At 37.9% G+C, this 17521-nt stretch overlaps 2 protein-coding genes across 2 annotated transcripts; both read left to right on the top strand.

Moving 5' to 3' along the window:
- The first annotated feature begins 137 nt into the window (after positions 1-137).
- LOC106914906 (sodium- and chloride-dependent GABA transporter 2-like) lies at positions 138-10495 on the top strand. Its single transcript, XM_088005657.1, has 14 exons — positions 138-439; positions 2480-2614; positions 2703-2843; positions 3821-3911; positions 4298-4430; positions 5942-6076; positions 6163-6266; positions 6503-6627; positions 6734-6846; positions 6947-7084; positions 7237-7339; positions 8283-8383; positions 8471-8641; positions 8718-10495. Exons 1-14 carry the CDS (start codon positions 265-267, stop codon positions 8808-8810), a joined length of 1758 nt encoding a protein of 585 aa, XP_087861783.1. The 5' UTR covers positions 138-264; the 3' UTR covers positions 8811-10495.
- A 166-nt stretch (positions 10496-10661) lies between these two features.
- On the top strand, positions 10662-15975 carry eno1b (enolase 1b, (alpha)). Its single transcript, XM_014982153.2, has 12 exons — positions 10662-10980; positions 11075-11168; positions 11707-11802; positions 12463-12521; positions 12603-12672; positions 12814-12947; positions 13046-13268; positions 13707-13904; positions 14654-14855; positions 14932-15040; positions 15217-15275; positions 15685-15975. Exons 2-12 carry the CDS (start codon positions 11084-11086, stop codon positions 15752-15754), a joined length of 1305 nt encoding a protein of 434 aa, XP_014837639.1. The 5' UTR covers positions 10662-10980; positions 11075-11083; the 3' UTR covers positions 15755-15975.
- Positions 15976-17521: the final 1546 nt, after the last annotated feature.

Here is a 17521-nt window from a genome sequence, read left to right as displayed (position 1 = left end):
CATTCATGCGATCAAGTACATCAGCACTATGTTTGGAGGAGGGGGGGGGGGGGGGAAAGTCCTCTAAAGTGTCACTTTGTGGTTTATAATTCTGGAAATCAAGTATAGGGAAGCAGTTAGAGGTCCCCCTCGTGGTTTCACTAAAGGCCAGCCTGTCAATTAGGCAACTATTAGGTAACCCATAATTCTGCCTTGATTCTCAGCAGGACAATTGAGCAAATGGAAGAGCTACATTAGTCATTGTAAAATTGTTCCCCTGTGCGGATGGCAGGCTCTCTGTGGAAGCTGTGCCACCTCCCCACAAAGGCGGCTTTGCAGTCCATGAAGGAGCGCGGCAAGTGGGAGAGCAAAAAGGAGTTTATCCTGTCTGTGACTGGCGCCACTGTGGGACTTGGCAATGTGTGGAGATTTCCATACCTTTGCTACAAGAATGGTGGAGGTAATTGTTGTTTTGTCAGTTTTTAATTTGCTAATTGAAGGTTATGAAATTGTTTCCTGTATTTTTACAAAGCAAATCTGATCTAGTTTTAATCTACATCATAATGCAACATGTAGTAATTAGATTAATCCAGTTTGACTTTTCATGAATATGTAACACTTTTTCTTCTATTTAACAGTAACTCTGATCTCTTATATTTTAAGAAAATGGCTGTTCATAGTTTGCACAAACCATTTTCATTTTTTAATTAAACTTGTCAGAAAAGACACTGTTCCCATTTTTAAAAAAAATCTTTTTTTTTGTGGTATCTTTTTCTCTTTCCCTTTTTTCATCTAATTTATATATGTAACTTGTTTGCGAACCATTTATTCACAACTATTGGAATATTTTAGCATAGGAAGTCATTTAGGCAAGTTGGCAATGTTTTAATTTCATTCGTATGTAGTATTAAGATGACAATAGGACGATAGTTCTTAAAAATACATTCTGATGCTTTTTTTCCTGCTTATTTTTATTTGTTTGTTTTTGTGAGGTGTCGGGTTGACCAAGTCCGAGTGCCAAGTTTTATTCAAATAGAAATAATTAACTATACAGCTGAAAACATCTCTTTTAGAAAAAAAACCCCAATGAATTAGGAAAGGGATTAATAATAATAATAATAATTATAATAATATTATTATTATTATTATTATTATTATTATTATTATTATTATTATTATTATTATTATTATTATTATTTCAATTGCAGGCATTTATCAGAATTCATAAAAAGAAATGCGCCCATATTCAACAATTGGGAATATGCAATTTGATGAGGCTTGCTTGCCAGATTAAAATACTATCTGAAAATAACCTCTCAGCATTAAACATAAGTTCACAGTTTTGTAGTAAAACTGTTTTATTGGTCTGATGTAATACAGGGTTAATCGTTTTTGTTTTCATTATAAAAATATTCTACATGCTGAGTTTCACTTAGAGTATTGAGTTCCTTAAATAAATGAAATTTGTATTAATATTAATATATATATTTTTTAAATTACTGTCCAATGCTTTTTCAAGTTCTCTGTTGCGTACCACGCTTCTCGCTCAATGACCGCTGGAAATAGGCACCAGCCCCCTTCGCCACCCTGAGAGTGTTTAAATAATGGATGTTACACAAAATCATTGTGTTTTATAATGCATTTTCTATCTTTATTAGTTTAGCTTTTTAGTGGTTAAATTGGATGTATTGTAGTTAAATGTAAACAAGGACAATAACAGCACTAACATGTAAGATTTTATTTATTTTTTAATGTTGTATTTGCTCTTAGCATGAGAAAATAATTATAAAAGTCACTGAACGAAAGACATCATGACCAGAGAAATTTAATAGTATTATTAAAGTACTAAGGTACTACTTATCATCTTAAAATGCTTTTCTTTCAATCAAGAAAAACTTAGTTATAAGTAACTAAGTGACCCACAGAGAAGCCAAATTCACACTGGAGTTTTATCATGGATTTCAGAACATAGTAGATTTTTAATGGCTTCACGTAACTTACTTTAATGCTTAATACATGGAGTAAGAAACATAATATTTTCTCTAAAATTCTAGCTGTTTATAGAGGACCAGTTTTGGTCCTACATAGCTGTTCACTATGCCTCACAATTACTCTTTGCACTCATGGTTAGTATTTCTTATGAAACCATAAGATTGCGAAGACTAGAGTCTCTTTTGTGCCAAGAATTAAGCTGTAGGATTTTTTTTTTTTTTAAATACTGTATGCAGGATCTAATTACCTAAATTGACATGTTATCACAAATTTCAAACATCTTAATGAAATCACTAAGCCTAATTGCGACATGTCAGATCATTTAAAACAATTGAAACAGTGTCACCTAGTGGTTGCTCATGATTTAACAAGTGGGGAACCTTTCGCATAGTCAGGTTGGTTTTGATCGTTTTTTCTTTGCCTTAAGAGCTGAAGTCATCCTTTGAAGACTGCTCTTTGGTCTGACTACATGTTCACAGCTTTTATTAATATTTGTTGGCATTTTCAGGGGCATTCTTCATTCCTTACGGACTTTTTCTTGTTACCTGTGGAATTCCCATGTTCATACTGGAAACATCACTGGGTCAGTACACCAGTCAGGGGGGAATCATGTGCTGGAGAAAGGTCTGCCCCTTGTTTGAAGGTAAGTAAGCTCACAAACACTGTAATAATTAAAATGAAATGCAGTAAACTAAGGAAAAAACAATAATTATGTTATTGGTTATTTCTAGGATTGGGATATGCCAGTCAGATGATTATTTTTTATGCTAGTGTCAGCTACATCGTAGTTTTGGCCTGGGCTTTCCTCTACTTCTTCGCTTCGTTCTCTACAGAGTTGCCCTGGACAAGCTGCAACAACGTGTGGAATACCGGTAAATTCATTAACTATGACAATAAAACACATGTTGTTAAGACTGTAACTGGTTAAAGAAAAAACCTTAAAGGGTTTAGACTTACGATGCATGTAACATTGATCCTCTGAAGGTTTCCACATTTTGTCGTGTTAACTCAAACAAAAAATATTTACGTATTTTGTTTGAATTTAATATGACGGTCCAACATAAACAGAATTATGACAGAAAAAAACCCCATAAGAAACATTATCAAACAATATCAGCTTTTAACATCTCACAGAGAATGATTTAATCCAACATCTGAGCCAAAAGATCCACAGTAGCATTGAAGGAGCTGCAGAGATTTGCACCTGAGATGTTTATTAGTCTAGCACAGCACACAACTATCATTTATGTAAGAGTTGGAAGATGGAAAGTGTCCTGATCAGATTAGACAAAATATTAACCTTTTGTGTTACATGCAAAATACTATGTATAAACATCTCCCCCAATAACACACCATTGCAAAGGTGAAATGTGTTAGGAAGATGCATCACAGTTCATAGCGAAGATGGAGGGAGCTAAATCTATGCCAATCCTGGGGGGAAAAAAAACATACAGGTGAACTTTCTAGCAGAACAAGACCACAAACACAGAAACAGGCACAATACAGTTTATATCAAGGCATGTTTGGTTTATGTGTTAGGAAGGCCTAGTTAAAGTTCTCAAATCCAGTTGAGCGTCAGTGGGAAAACTCAAAATCTGTTTAGTGAATTTGACAGGGACACTGCAAAAGGCAGGAGGACTGAATACATATGCGCAGATTAGACTTTGTATTTTTTGTATTAGTATTATTTTTCTTCCACTTCACAGTGATGTAAATGTGTTCGTCTGTTGGATAAAGTGCAAATAAAATACATTGAAGTTTATTTTTGCTGTGTGACACACCCATGGCGGTGTTTATCCTTTCAGAATACACATTAATTTCACTTCTAAAACTTTTTAATATATTTCAGATAACTGTGTGGTAATAAACCACTATAATGACTCTGCTAACTGGACTGGAAGGAATGCATCTTTGTCATCCTCTGTTCTGGAGTTTTGGCAGTAAGTCCTGGAACATTTTGGACAGACACAAACTTTCTTCATCACTCAAAGGATTCTTGGCTCCCTCTTGTTTAAAATTATATCTAATCAGCAAAAATATGGGGAAACTGATTAGATTTAGATTCTTAAAATGCATATTTATTTTATTTTATTTTTTATTTTTTTTATTTTATACAGTATTTGCCCCCTTAAATATTCGTTTGAAGAAAAACAATGACAACTTTAATATATTATTGTTGAAAAGTAATTGCATTTTTATTGTCTTAGACAGGGAAGCTTGTTAATGTAGCTCTCATTTTATTCATGAGTAAAAATGTATTGTGCTAAAAAAATACAACTTTAAAAACAATTCTGTACATGGCCTTACAGTGCGTCTAATGTCATAGGCGGCGGGTTTTAAATATTTCCACTGGTATAGAGACCTTGGGAAGCATACGATGGGACCTTTCTTTGTGCCTTCTTCTGTCCTGGACTGTCTGCTACTTCTGTGTTTGGAAGGGAGTGAGATCCACTGGAAAGGTAAAACCAGAATTACACTGGAGGGATGGACGGATGTAAGAATCATCTTTTGTGATTGTTTGTGGTGGTTTGCTTGTCCATTCCATCAAACATCTCCTGGCATGTCTAGGTGATATTAAAGCTGGGTTGGCCTTGAACTTTTTAAATTTTAATGAAAAGAAAACAGAGGTGATGGTGTTTGGACCCAGAGGCTCCTGTGAGTCCTCCTCTGTTGCCCTGGGACCTTTGGAGGTTTATTTTAAACCTGTTATTACAGATCTTGATTTTAAGGTGGACAGTGATTTCAAATTGGACAGCCAAATCAGAGCCGTGGTTAAGTCCAGTTTTTATCATTTCACTGGCATCAGTGAGATCTTTTCTTTCCAGGGAGCATTTTCAAACAGTGATCCACGCTTTTATTTCGACTCGACTGGATTACTGTAACTCACTATATCTGGGAGTCAGTCAGTCGCTGCTCTCATGTCTGCAGCTGGTTCAGAATGCTGCTGCACAACTGTTGACAGGAAGTCGAAAGAGAGAGCATGTGACCCCTGTCCTGGCCTCACTTCACTGGCTGCTTGTATATTTTAGGATTCATTTTAAAATTCTTATGTTCATTTTTAAATCACTGCATAATCTTGCCCCGGCTTACCTCTCTGAGCTTCTTCACCCCTACATACCCTTTCGGTCTCTCAGGTCCACAGATCAGCTGCTCTTGGAGGGACTGAGATCCAGAAGGAAGCTCAGAGGGGACAGGGCTTTCTCTGTCATGGGTCCTAAGTTATGGAAAGACTTGCCTTTGCACGTTAGAGAGGCCCTTTCACTGTCCACTTTTAAAGCTCGTCTTAAAACCCATCTAATTTACTTGGCTTTCAACTCCAGCGGGATCTAGTTTTAAATTGTATGTTTTTTTGTTTTTAAACTGTAAGAGTTTTTATTTCTTTTATTTATTTATTTTTAATTGTTATGTTGTGTTTTAATGTACAGCACTTTGTATCAGCTGTGGTTGTTTTAAAGTGCTTTATAAATAAAGTTGGTATGGTATGGTATGGTATGGTATGGTATGGTATGGTATGGTATGGTATGGTATGGTATGGTATGGTATGGTATGGTATAACTCAAAGGAAAAAATAATCTAGATTCAATAAAGTAACCAGTGCTTTTAGCCTGTTTTATTGCATTTTCATTGTCTCCCTTACTTATTCACATTAACATATAAATTAAAACTATCAATAATTAATGACAGTTTGGTTTCACTTATATGAAGTAAATTGAGTCTTCTCTTTCTCCGGGAAGCTCTTCAATGGAGGGTGTGTTTTTATTAGCTGGTTTACCAAGGATATTATGATAACCATCAACTATGTACTGGAGATAAATGAAGTCTTATCATGGAGGAGAAGGTGCATGACCACCTCCTGGAAAGGCAGCAATTAGACAGACATGGAGGCCGACACAACTGCTTTTTCCAGCCAATGTTTTTAAGTTTATCTTGCTAACAGGATGAATGACTTTTTTTTAATTATTTTATGCAGGCGACCTACTTCACAGCTACATTCCCCCTCTTCTTGTTAGTATTGCTGTTAGTCAGAGGAGTGACTCTTCCAGGAGCTTTACATGGTATAAAGTACTATTTGTACCCCAATCCTGCACGGCTCGCTGATCCGCAGGTACCCTGACTCAAGCAGCCCGCTTTGCACATCCTTTTAATTAATTTTGAGTGTAATTGGACAAACTTGCTCTGACTGTCTCATAGGTCTGGCTGGATGCTGGAACACAAATGTTTTATTCATTTGCTCTGTGCTTGGGATTTTTGACCACTCTCGGGAGCTACAACAAGTATAACAATGACTGTTACAGGTGAGCACCTTAGAGGAGTCTTTATGGCTCTAGGTTCTTGTCAGAAAAGATAATTGTTTATTCCTACAGCAATTCCACAGTTGTTTATTCTGTTGCCTTGCAGGAAGGAGGTCCTAAGTTCAAATCCCAACTTTATACGTACTACAACTAAATTACATCACTTGTGACATGGTTGCCAGACTGTTTACCATTTGTGTCTTACATGATACAAGTTGCTTCTGTCTTTCTTTTTGCAGAGACTCCTTCTATCTTTGTTTGGTAAACAGTGGAAGCAGTTTTTTATCTGGATTTGCTGTTTTCTCAATTCTGGGCTACATGTCACAAAAGCAGGGTGTCGACATTTCCGCTGTTGCTGAGTCAGGTACAGATGTAAATCTGGTTTTTGCTTGAGTACCGCCATGCTTTTAGCATCAGCCCCACAATACTAGAAACTAAATAAACCATTTCCTTTGTGGTTTATTTTGCAGGTCCCGGACTCGTCTTTATAGTCTACCCACAAGCTGTAACTCTCCTGCCTTGGCCTCAATTCTGGTCCTTGTGCTTTTTCTCCATAATTATCTTTTTAGGAGTCGACAGTCAGGTCAATAGCAAGATCTTAAATTTATTTTAAAAAAATGTAAGTATGTCATAAAATACATCCTCAGTGTAACTCCTCTCTGTGTGACTCTCCCCTTTTTTAGTTTGTTGGGTTGGAAAGCATCGTTACCTCATTATCAGATGTCTGTCCTTCCAGGATCAGGAAAGGATACCGCAGAGAGCTTCTGCTGTTGCTGATCTGTTCCTGTGGCTTTATGTTTGGCCTTTTTTTAGTGTCAGAGGTGAGCCTAAAAGAAACAGTTTTGACTGTTTTCTGGACCAATCAGGTGTCTTATTAGAAAACTTGGTCCTCATAAATAATAACCGTTTCAGAGTTTGGATATGCCATCAAATAACCTGGCCTCATATAACTGATTAAACATTTTGATTTCAGGCAGGAATTTACATTCTGCAGATCTTTGATCACTATGTGTGCAGCGGACCCACACTTCTGATGATGGCAATCTTCCAGTCAGTGATTATTGGATGGATTTATGGTAAGAAACAGCTGTCATGTTATGTTAGCCAACTAGCATACACTTACATTGTTTTACCCAACCATGATGCAGTTATCCTCTAAACATGTACATCTGATTTACTAAACAAAAAGGAGCGTGACTTCAAGAGGAAATCAAAATAACATCAGAGAAATGTGAGAAAGGGCTTCAAAAAAAAGGTTTTTCAATTCCAGGAAAATATCCCTTAGCCTAGCAGTCAGGCTTATTTTAGGTTGAAGTGTTCAGTGTTTTTATTTTAAATTTGATATTGAAAAATTTACTATCAGACTTATACCGACATTCTTGCCAAAGATATCTAAAAAGCTTGTGCAGATCCATATTTTCACTCAAAAAAGTGGGTGTTAAAAAAATCCTACCTTAAAAAATGTCTCTAGGAAAACAAAAACTGAGGATGAATGACGCTATAAATGTTTTTTCAATTTATAGTTCATTTTATTAGGTTTTTTTTAGAAGGTCTGAGACCGTTTAGCTTGTAAGCCACGACCCGCCTTTTCCCTGGGAGGAGTAGCCACTGCTCAAAATGGGAAAGAAAAGAGAACATGTCATTGAGGTAAGGCATACGTGTTTATCTTTATAAACCAGGACGCTTCGATAAAAAAAAACAGTTTCTCACCTAAACTCAGCCAAATATACACTCAGAGAAACAACTGAAATAAAAAAGCAGATAAAAAAAGATGAGCACCTTAGTGGGTCTTTCTGCCATGTGAGGTGAAGGAAGTGGTGAGAGAGGTGATAAAAAGAAATTAATAATGTTCAAAGTGAAAAAAATGATTTAAAAAAAAGTTTATTTTATTTCGCAACCTTCGAAACTTCTTGTTTTAGGTGGGAATACATAGATCCATTTACACACATCATTATCTTTTCCACTCAACAGTAAAGCAGTCTCTGTCTCTCTCCCTCTTTCCCTCTCTCTCTCCTACAGGAGCTGGACGGTTCTGTGACAACATCAAAGACATGATTGGGTACAAACCTCTGCCACTTATCAAGTACTGCTGGCTGTATGCCATCCCTCTCTTGTGCTTTGTAAGTAACTTTACAGAGTCTCTGGTTCCACGTGATAAGTTTAGATTTGATCCCACAGTGTTCTCTCTTTTTCATGTTCCTTTAAAGGGATCCTTTGTATTCTTGCTCCTGAGATACACCCCGATGAAGTTCAACAATTCATATGTGTATCCATGGTGGGCTTATTGCGTTGGCTGGTTTTTGTCCTTGTCTTCGTTGTCTATGATCCCACTCAACATGGTGTGGAAACTAGCCAAAGGAAAAGGAACCATCTGGGAGGTTAGCAGTTGATATTTCATATTTTATCAAAACATTTACAATGTTAAACCTTCAGTTTGCTGCCTACTTTTCCCAGCGCCTCAAGACGAGCGCCCAGCCTGCGGATGATCTCCCAGGGATGTCGAGGGAGATGGGAAACGAAGAGGCTTCCTTCACTGAATGTGTCTGAGAAAAGAAAAAAAATGCAACTGATATTCAACTAAATAAATCTCTTAAATCTATTAAATCAACCCCTGTTAAAATGTTCAGTCTTCGTGACATAAAAATTAGACCATAAAAGATAATTTACAAACCTTTTCTTCTCTTAATGTGACATGTATCCTGCACAGGAAAGCAAATAAATCTGCTGTGGGTAAAATAAAAAAAACATTCAAAACCTGGGTTGTATAATTTGCACACCTTTAAACTATAGGAGCTTTTGATTCACTTTAAACATTCAGTCTCTTGAGTTCACACATATTATCAAATTTAATGAACCATATAATGAACTTGATATCTTCAGCTATCAAACGGTCGAGAGGCACAGATAAGTCCTACGTTTAATCACAAATTGTAACTTTTCATTATTTCCCACTAAACCTGGTCAGAGGGCGAGGAGGCAAAACGTTTATCAGGGTCTGCTCGTAACTAAGAAAATATGTACAGATATAGCGACCAAAGCCAGTTGACACAAAGCTCTCTTTGTTGTTGGCTACTTTTTCTCCTCCAAAATACCTCTGCAGCAAACATCAGAGGAAGTGGGTTCCTGTCCAAAGCTGCAGACCAGAAGAGCAGAGATTGTATCTCAAGGCAGAGAAGAAGAAAAGAATGTGGCTCTGTTTCTGCTGCTGCCAAAAGCTCAAGTCCCCTGTTGCTCTTCTGCTCAAAGGCCGATTAAGTGTGCAGAATGAATTTTTTGTATTTCAGTTTAAAAGCAAATATGTTATCCAGGTGAAGCTGGTTATCCTCCTAAAGCCTCATTAAATTACTTTGGAAGTCTCTGGATTGTTTCTCTGGATTTTATTTTGTGACATCAGAGTAAAAGGAGAAAAATGCAAATGCATGCCACTCTTATTTTTTGAAAAACTTCTATATCCTTTTGAACTCATAACATGTATACTTGTTCTTTTTTTTTTGTTTGTTTGTTTTTTTACCTTTAACACCACAGACATACGATCCTCTTAGAGAAATACTTGCAACAGTGTCATTTTTTTAAAACGGTACCCATTTTACCTCATTAAGCTATATAAGTATGAAACACTAATATGTGAAGCAGAACGTAGCTTCAACTTATAAATCAATTCAATGTCACTGCATAGTTTTTTTTACATACTTACTAGCAGTGTGTTTTCTTGAATTATTGCATTTGCAACATAATGTTATGTAACCTTTGCCAGTAAATGTCACCTTATACTTGTATAGTAATAAAATAATGGTTTTGGTAATGAACCTGCTTCTTGTCTGTGTGAAATTATTTAGTTCATAATACAGATTAAATACATAAAGTTTCTGAAACTGCATAATTAAGGACCATCCCCATTTGTTACATCTTTTCTGACCCGTTCCAAATGTAAAATTATTTTTTAATGTTTTGTTGACTCCAGTGGCCTTTATTTTGCAGTTGTCTGACAAAAAGGTGGGCTATGAGAGACGGGGTCGTTGGTCAGACTCGAACCCCAGACAGCGTGGAGGACTAAGGCCTCCATACATGTGTTGCTCTTTCCCGCTGCACCCTGCCAGGATTTTAGCCAGATATTTAGGTGCGGAGCATAATTACTCTGCTGCTTCTGGTTTTTAGAGCATGATTCATGTAACTTATTGAAAGCTGTTTTTGTAAAAGTGACCTGTTCATAATGTAGACCCGGAAAACCAAAAATGTCTTTTACTTTTTGTTGGAAAATGTTTTTCTGACAGACATCAGTTGAAATTCCATATCTGCAGCAGTTCAATGCCAGATCTTTTTTTTCCTGCAGCTTTGTGAACAAAAATTTGATCAAAGCTCACCATGAAATGCATCTTGTAGTTTTTCCTCTGTTTGCCGGTGGTATATAGAGATATAGCGAAAACAGATATCATGATATATTATTTGCAGAGTGGCTATAGAGTTACAGGAGTTCTGTTTTAAACTTTCATGATGACATGGCTGAAATTCAGAGCTATAAACCCAAGCTTTCTAAAAGCAACTACACCCTTTCACAGTCTCCAGTTCTCTGGCAGATGGGCTAAGTTCATTATCCTCCCATCCATGTGACTCATCAGCTGAACAAGCCTAATCCAATTAAAGCGGCAGTTTGTCTGTTGTCTCTCCTAAACTTGCAGCTAGGTCAGGATATTTTTGAGTACTCCAGCTAGAGGAAGAGGTTCAGTAATTAATATTACCCAGTGATAACTTCATTTAAATCTTTTTGTTTGCTTGTTTCAGTATTAACAAGTGTACCTGTGTCTCATCTTCAGGTGTGCACCATGTCTATTATTAAGATCCACTCCAGAGAGATCTTTGATTCTCGTGGAAACCCCACAGTGGAGGTTGATCTCTACACTGACAAAGGTAGGCCTGTACACTTGACTTCAATACGTTTCTGTTCCTGGATACCGGGATGTAAATTGAATTGACAATGTGTTCTTATAATGATAAACTATAATTGAACTTTGGCTGTCTTCCAATTTCTCAAACATCATTTACGTGAACTCCCCAAAGCACTTTAATTGCTTTACCAACAAACTGCTTGCAAAACTTTCAGGAGAAATTGGTAAATGTTGCCTTTGTGCTACACACTTTCAGCCTGTAGCAGTGTTTGCAAAGAAATCTGAGAACAATGACTGAACATCTGTCTGTTTCTGGAAACTAAACAATTGTCCAGAAACTTGTTAAGCAGCAACCTGACTTTATATTATATTGCTGCTTTTGCACACTTTATGCACATTGTACTGTCACCACCATTACCATGTAGCATCCTCCTGCTAAACTTGAATACAGTAGCAGTGTGGCTCAGTTAAAAATTTAAATCTCCTGGGGGGGAAATGTAGCTTTTTTGAGTTGTTTACTCGTTGTGTTTGGTGTTCTTGCGCCTCTGGATGATTTCCAGGTCTGTTTCGGGCTGCTGTTCCCAGCGGTGCTTCTACTGGGATCTATGAAGCTCTGGAGCTGAGAGACAATGACAAGTCTCGCTTCCTGGGGAAAGGTCTGTGTGTCATTATTGTTGTTCAATGCTGGAAACAGCATGCTGAATTTGTGCCTTTACCTAAAATGTTAACAGGCTTTATTTCCCTCATAGTTTAAAAATTTACATCTCTTTCATGTATCTGTGTCCTCCCTCTCATTCATGTGGTGAATGGAGAGCAAGATATGACATTAATCAGATGATCGAAGGCATAATAAACCCTCCAAACCAGCAGGAGGCCCCCTAGTTGCACTGTAACTGTATTTTGTACAAAAATAAATTAGTTGGTTATCAAGGAAGAATTCTTGATGTTGAAAATGTTTCACTTTATTCCATGTAGTTGGACAGTAAAGACTTTCTATCTTTTTAAAATATTTTCTTATACCTTGGTTCTTTTACACGTTCCTGCAGTGGGAATGCACCTTTAGTCAAGCTGTAGTAGTTGATGCTAGCTGGAAGGCCCCCAAATCAAATTATTTTAATATACAACATTGGATCAGCTCTGGCATCACAACAGGGTGGATTTTTTTTTACTCTGATTAACCTCTATTAGACTAAAACATTGTCACTCATAAATTTGGTGCAAATTAGGAGCATTAAAGGTGTAATGTGTTCTGTAGTTTGTCCCTTTGAGTGACTTGTGCATTATGCAGTGAGAGCATAACTAACTCCTCATTACAGGCGTCTCCCAGGCTGTCGAACACATTAATTCAACTATTGCCCCTGCACTTGTCAGTGAGGTAAGACAGCAGTTATGTTCCCAGTGCTTAATTTGTCTTCACTGATGGAAATCAGATGTGTGACACTTCCTGTTTCCTCAGGATGTTTCTGTGGTTGACCAAGAGAAAATTGACCAGATGATGATCGATTTGGACGGCACTGAGAACAAATGTAAGAAACCATCTCTGTGTAACTTCACCTATAGCTATCTTCAATGTCTGGTTCAATTTTAGCTGGAATCTCGTGTGCATAAAATGTGTGTATTTTGTTGTCTTACTGCTAAGCTTTCACTAATATTTTCATTTATTGTAGCCAAATTTGGTGCGAACGCCATCCTCGGTGTTTCTCTGGCTGTTTGCAAAGCTGGCGCTGCAGAAAAAGGCGTTCCCCTCTACCGCCACATTGCTGACCTGGCAGGTAACCCTGAGGTCATCTTGCCCGTGCCGGTGAGACTTTTCATTAAACAGCAAATGCACACTCACAGGGTTCCTCTAGTTCAGTTAACTACAGGCTTTGTGTCTCTTCTGTTTTCCGCCACCACCAGGCCTTCAATGTGATCAACGGCGGCTCTCACGCTGGTAACAAGCTCGCCATGCAGGAGTTCATGATCCTGCCCATCGGTGCCAGCACCTTCAAGGAAGCCATGCGTATCGGAGCAGAGGTTTACCACAACCTGAAAAATGTCATCAAGAAGAAATATGGACAGGATGCCACGAATGTGGGAGACGAAGGCGGCTTTGCTCCAAACATATTGGAAAACAAGGAGGGTGGGCATTCTTACTGTTGATGCCATCCCAACAAGCTTCTGAAAAAGTGCAACTACAGAAACATGCGACTAACATAGGTCTACATACATGTAAATCAGTTCCCTGAAGACTTGCATGATCACGTTTGTCTTTTTTTTTTTTAGATTTTATTGGCTCTAGTGGCCTTTATTTGATAGTTGATTGACAGGAAAGTGGGTAATGAGAGAAGGGGGTAGACATGCAGCAAAGGTCACCCAGGCCGGGAATCAAACCTGCGACAGCTGCGTCAAGGACTAAGGCCTCCAAATGTGGGTTGTGCTTAGCCCCAGCGCCACCACAGCACACCCCTCACATTTGTCATTTTAATAGCAAAAAGCAACAGAAAAGTCACAACAGCATGTTGACAGTGAAATGTTTCATTTTTCCATATGTGCTTGCGCTGGCTGTGAAACCCTGAAGCTCTGGAGCTCCTGAAGGAGGCCATTGCTAAAGCTGGGTACACAGAGGAGGTCGTGATCGGCATGGACGTAGCTGCGTCCGAGTTCTACCGGGACGGAAAATACGACCTGGACTTCAAGTCGCCTGACGACCCGAGCCGCTACATCTCCCCAGATGAGCTGGCTGATCTCTACAGGAGCTTTGTGAAGGATTATCCAGGTTTGCAAGTTTTTACACATTGATTTTTCAGGAAGAGACTAGGACGCAATTAATTATTTAACTACAAGATGATTGAGGATAAACGGTGCCATACAATCTGTTCATGCCCCTTGAACATTTTCTCTTTTGTCATGTTACAATAACAAACTCTATTGTGTTTAAAGGTGATTTTATGTGACGCACAAATGCAAATTATCGCATAACTAGGAAACGAGGACCTCAAAAGTGTGTCATGCATTCATTTTTAGCCCACTTTGCTTTGATACCCCTACAGAAAATCCACTGCAACCAGACAACTTCAGAGGTTACCTGGTAGAGTTTTCTACAGGCCGTGTAGGGGACAGTGGAAGGTGTTCGTTAGATCAGGTCAAATTTTAACTTTCTGGCCAACCGTGGACCCTAGCATATTTATTATTAAGAATTTATCTATTTGCTGATTTTCTGTGGAACTTAAAATCAAATTATTTAAAGAAAACTTACCTATTTGAAGATTTTTCTTTTATTAGTTCATAAAATATTAGGAAGAAAATGCAGCTTGGGAAGCTAAAACACCTAGGCACACTTCTTGACTGGCTAATTTAGAAGTCATTATATATTTTAGCAGCACTGAAACTAATTGAGGTGATTCAGCTCCATGTGACAAAAAGCCTGAATTTTAACATTGAAATAGGTTTCAAAAGCTTATGGGGTATTATTTGTACTATCACACACTATGTGTCTACTGAAAACCTGTTTAACCATTTATTCAGTGGTGTCCATTGAGGATCCATTCGACCAGGACGACTGGGCGGCCTGGACCAACTTCACAGAGAGCTCAGACATCCAGGTTGTCGGAGACGATTTAACTGTAACGAATCCCAGCCGCATCTGCAAGGCGGTGGAGGAAAAGGCCTGCAACTGTCTGCTGCTCAAAGTCAATCAGATTGGAACAGTTACAGAGTCAATGAAGGCGTAAGTCGACATCAGTTCACCCCACAGTTACCAGTATGATTGTGACACTCCAGTGAAATGTGTCTGCGCCCTGCAGGTGTAAGATGGCCCAGGAGAGCGGCTGGGGTGTGATGGTGAGCCACCGCTCCGGGGAAACTGAGGACACCTTCATAGCCGATCTGGTGGTTGGACTGTGCACAGGACAGGTAATATACAGAGCAATGTTCAGGCTTTAAATAAACATGTATTCATGCAAGCAGATAATATCCATGATGAACTTTCACCTTTTTGGAGTGGATAATAAGTTACAGACTTGAAGCTGGTCGCCAGCAGTCAATCACGTGTCTGGGAAACAAAAACTAAATGTTTTTATCATATCCAGATCAAGACGGGGGCTCCTTGTCGTTCTGAGCGCTTGGCTAAATACAACCAGATCCTGAGGTGAGCTTTAGTTTCATTGAAACACTTAATAATTTCTGTCATTTGGTCAAAATAACCTATTTCACTCTCTTCTTTTGTAGTAATAATTGCTTACATCTACAATGAACTAGAATTAGACTGAAAACCTTCTAAATACAATACCTTGCAAAAGTGTTTGCAAGTGTGACCCACTAACTATAATTGTAGTCTCTCTGCCAGTTGGTCTGTTACATTAAATACAAAAAACACTAAATTTTACATTTGTATTATGACACTATAAAAGTTAAAGAGCAATAAATATTTTTTTTTGAAAAATACTCTATTGTATCATTTAGAATATCTAAAACTGCAGTTGGAACTGCCAGTTCAGAAATGTCTTAATGTTTGCTGAATTGAAACACCCTGCTTTTTTTCCCCCTCTCTCTGGCAGAATCGAGGAGGAGTTGGGGGACAAGGCTCAGTTTGCTGGGAAAAACTTCAGGAATCCTGTGATTGAGTGAATGAGACATTTTTACTGGTGAATGCAAAAATGTGTGTGAACGCTTCAGTTTAACAATTAGATGTGCAGAAGTCCTTCTCTCAGTAAGTAAAAACTACCAGCCATGTCAGCCGTGAGCTCTGGTGACGAAAATAATAGATCTGATTGTAGTACAATATTGTTTTCACAACAAGCACCTGCACTTTGGAGATGAAGATAATAAAGTTTTGTTAGCGAAAAAAATACCATTAAATTATTAATTATTTTGTGTCATTTTTCTCTTTTTGTCATGGAGGTTTTCAATGCATGTTGGAGCCCAGAATTTAAATCCCAGATTAAGACCTTTCTGTTCTTCCTGTTCATACCTGCTAACTGTTAACTGGAGAAAACATGTTTGCTGATGGTCTTAAATGGAGGGAGGTAGAAAATTGAGGGAGGAAACAGTAATATACGGTAAGTTATGCTATCAAGTCACTTTTGTGAGCCTTTCTGATGTTAAGGCTTTTTTTTTTTTTTTTTACTTAAAGGAGAGTTTTCTTAGATCTTACACCAACTTTGGTTCTTTGCATGAGAAAGTACTAAGTAGTTAAAGTTCAAACTGGAGTTGAGTTGGAGTTTACATTGAGTTTGGTTTAAATTCAGACTGTTTTGCAGAGTGACATGATACAGCCAATCAGTCTCACACCAACAATCAGTCACAGAGGCTGAAGTTCAGTGGCTGTTAGTTGTTTTGCAGATAGTGATAGTGAGTTGACTATAAGTCTTTCTGAATGCAAAAAAGTGCCCAACTGTCTTAGAGCAGGTGGTTGCTCCACAGTGGGTCAAGCATGACAAACCCAAGCACTGCTGTAAATCCACAAATGAATGAGTGTAAAAGCAAGATCTCATCATCTTTCTGAACCTAATGGCATAAAAAAGTGAGAAATGTCTTAAAATCGGCAAAATAGGTATAGGTTTTGACTAAATTACAATAAGTACCAAATGAATATGATTTAACATGTCTCAAAGTTGCAGTGCTTTACAAACTATTGTCAGTGTCACCATGAGCTTATTTTCAAATCACACTAAGTCAGTGAAGGAGTGTGACAAAGCTGGAGAGAGATCACAGCTGAATTTAGCCAATGGGATCCTCTGCTGGTGAAAGAGAAAGACAAGAAAAAAAAATCTATACTAAAAATAACCACACCATAATATTTATTCATCTTATGAGTGATGAATGAAACCAGCTTATAGGCCATAAAAAATATTGTCAGGAAACACAATGGGTTATTCCCAGTCAAGTTGATTATCCTGCTTGTCAGGACCTGCAAGGCAGCATTTAAGAAAGCAAATTTAAAAAAAAACAAGCCTGGCTGAAAAAGAAAGGGAGATTACAACAGCCAGTGTGCTTAAAAAGATCTATACCACCTAGTAGAGTTAAGAGTTTATGGACTCCAATGTTAATACTAGTTATGCCCTCCACAAGTTTGGGATTTAATAAAAACACGCTAAAAGGCTGGTTATGAAAAGATGAATATTTTGTGTTGTGCCTAACTTTTTTTGTCTCAAGTTTGCCCTAATTACATACCATCCGTCAACCAGCTTCGGTGCAGGGCCAAATTAGACCCATAATGCCATTCGGGAGGCCGTAAAAAAATCAGTCCTGGGTTCACAATGGACCCCAGGGGCCGCAGTTTGGAACACCTCCAACCCCATATCAGGTAGCGCCGTCACAACGCAAATTTTGCGCATTTTAAATATTCATGGGTCTTCCCAAACTTTAAAATTCAAATAAGTTCTAATGCTCATT

This window comes from Poecilia mexicana, unplaced genomic scaffold (genome assembly GCF_051168715.1).
Source record: "Poecilia mexicana isolate PSO_F unplaced genomic scaffold, ASM5116871v1 scaffold_5, whole genome shotgun sequence".
Taxonomy (NCBI): domain Eukaryota; kingdom Metazoa; phylum Chordata; class Actinopteri; order Cyprinodontiformes; family Poeciliidae; genus Poecilia; species Poecilia mexicana.
This window is presented reverse-complemented; position numbering and strand designations above follow the sequence as displayed.

Excerpts from the sequence above, each read along its gene's own strand:
- LOC106914906 (XM_088005657.1), top strand. The coding sequence starts at position 265 with ATGGCAGGCTCTCTGTGGAAGCTGTGCCACCTCCCCACAAAGGCGGCT. Across the intron at positions 2,615-2,702 it reads GGTCTGCCCCTTGTTTGAAG|GATTGGGATATGCCAGTCAG; the intron begins GTAAGTAAGCTC and ends GGTTATTTCTAG. Across the intron at positions 7,340-8,282 it reads GATTATTGGATGGATTTATG|GAGCTGGACGGTTCTGTGAC; the intron begins GTAAGAAACAGC and ends TCTCTCCTACAG.
- eno1b (XM_014982153.2), top strand. The coding sequence starts at position 11,084 with ATGTCTATTATTAAGATCCACTCCAGAGAGATCTTTGATTCTCGTGGA. Across the intron at positions 12,673-12,813 it reads GGACGGCACTGAGAACAAAT|CCAAATTTGGTGCGAACGCC; the intron begins GTAAGAAACCAT and ends CATTTATTGTAG. Across the intron at positions 15,041-15,216 it reads TTGGACTGTGCACAGGACAG|ATCAAGACGGGGGCTCCTTG; the intron begins GTAATATACAGA and ends TATCATATCCAG.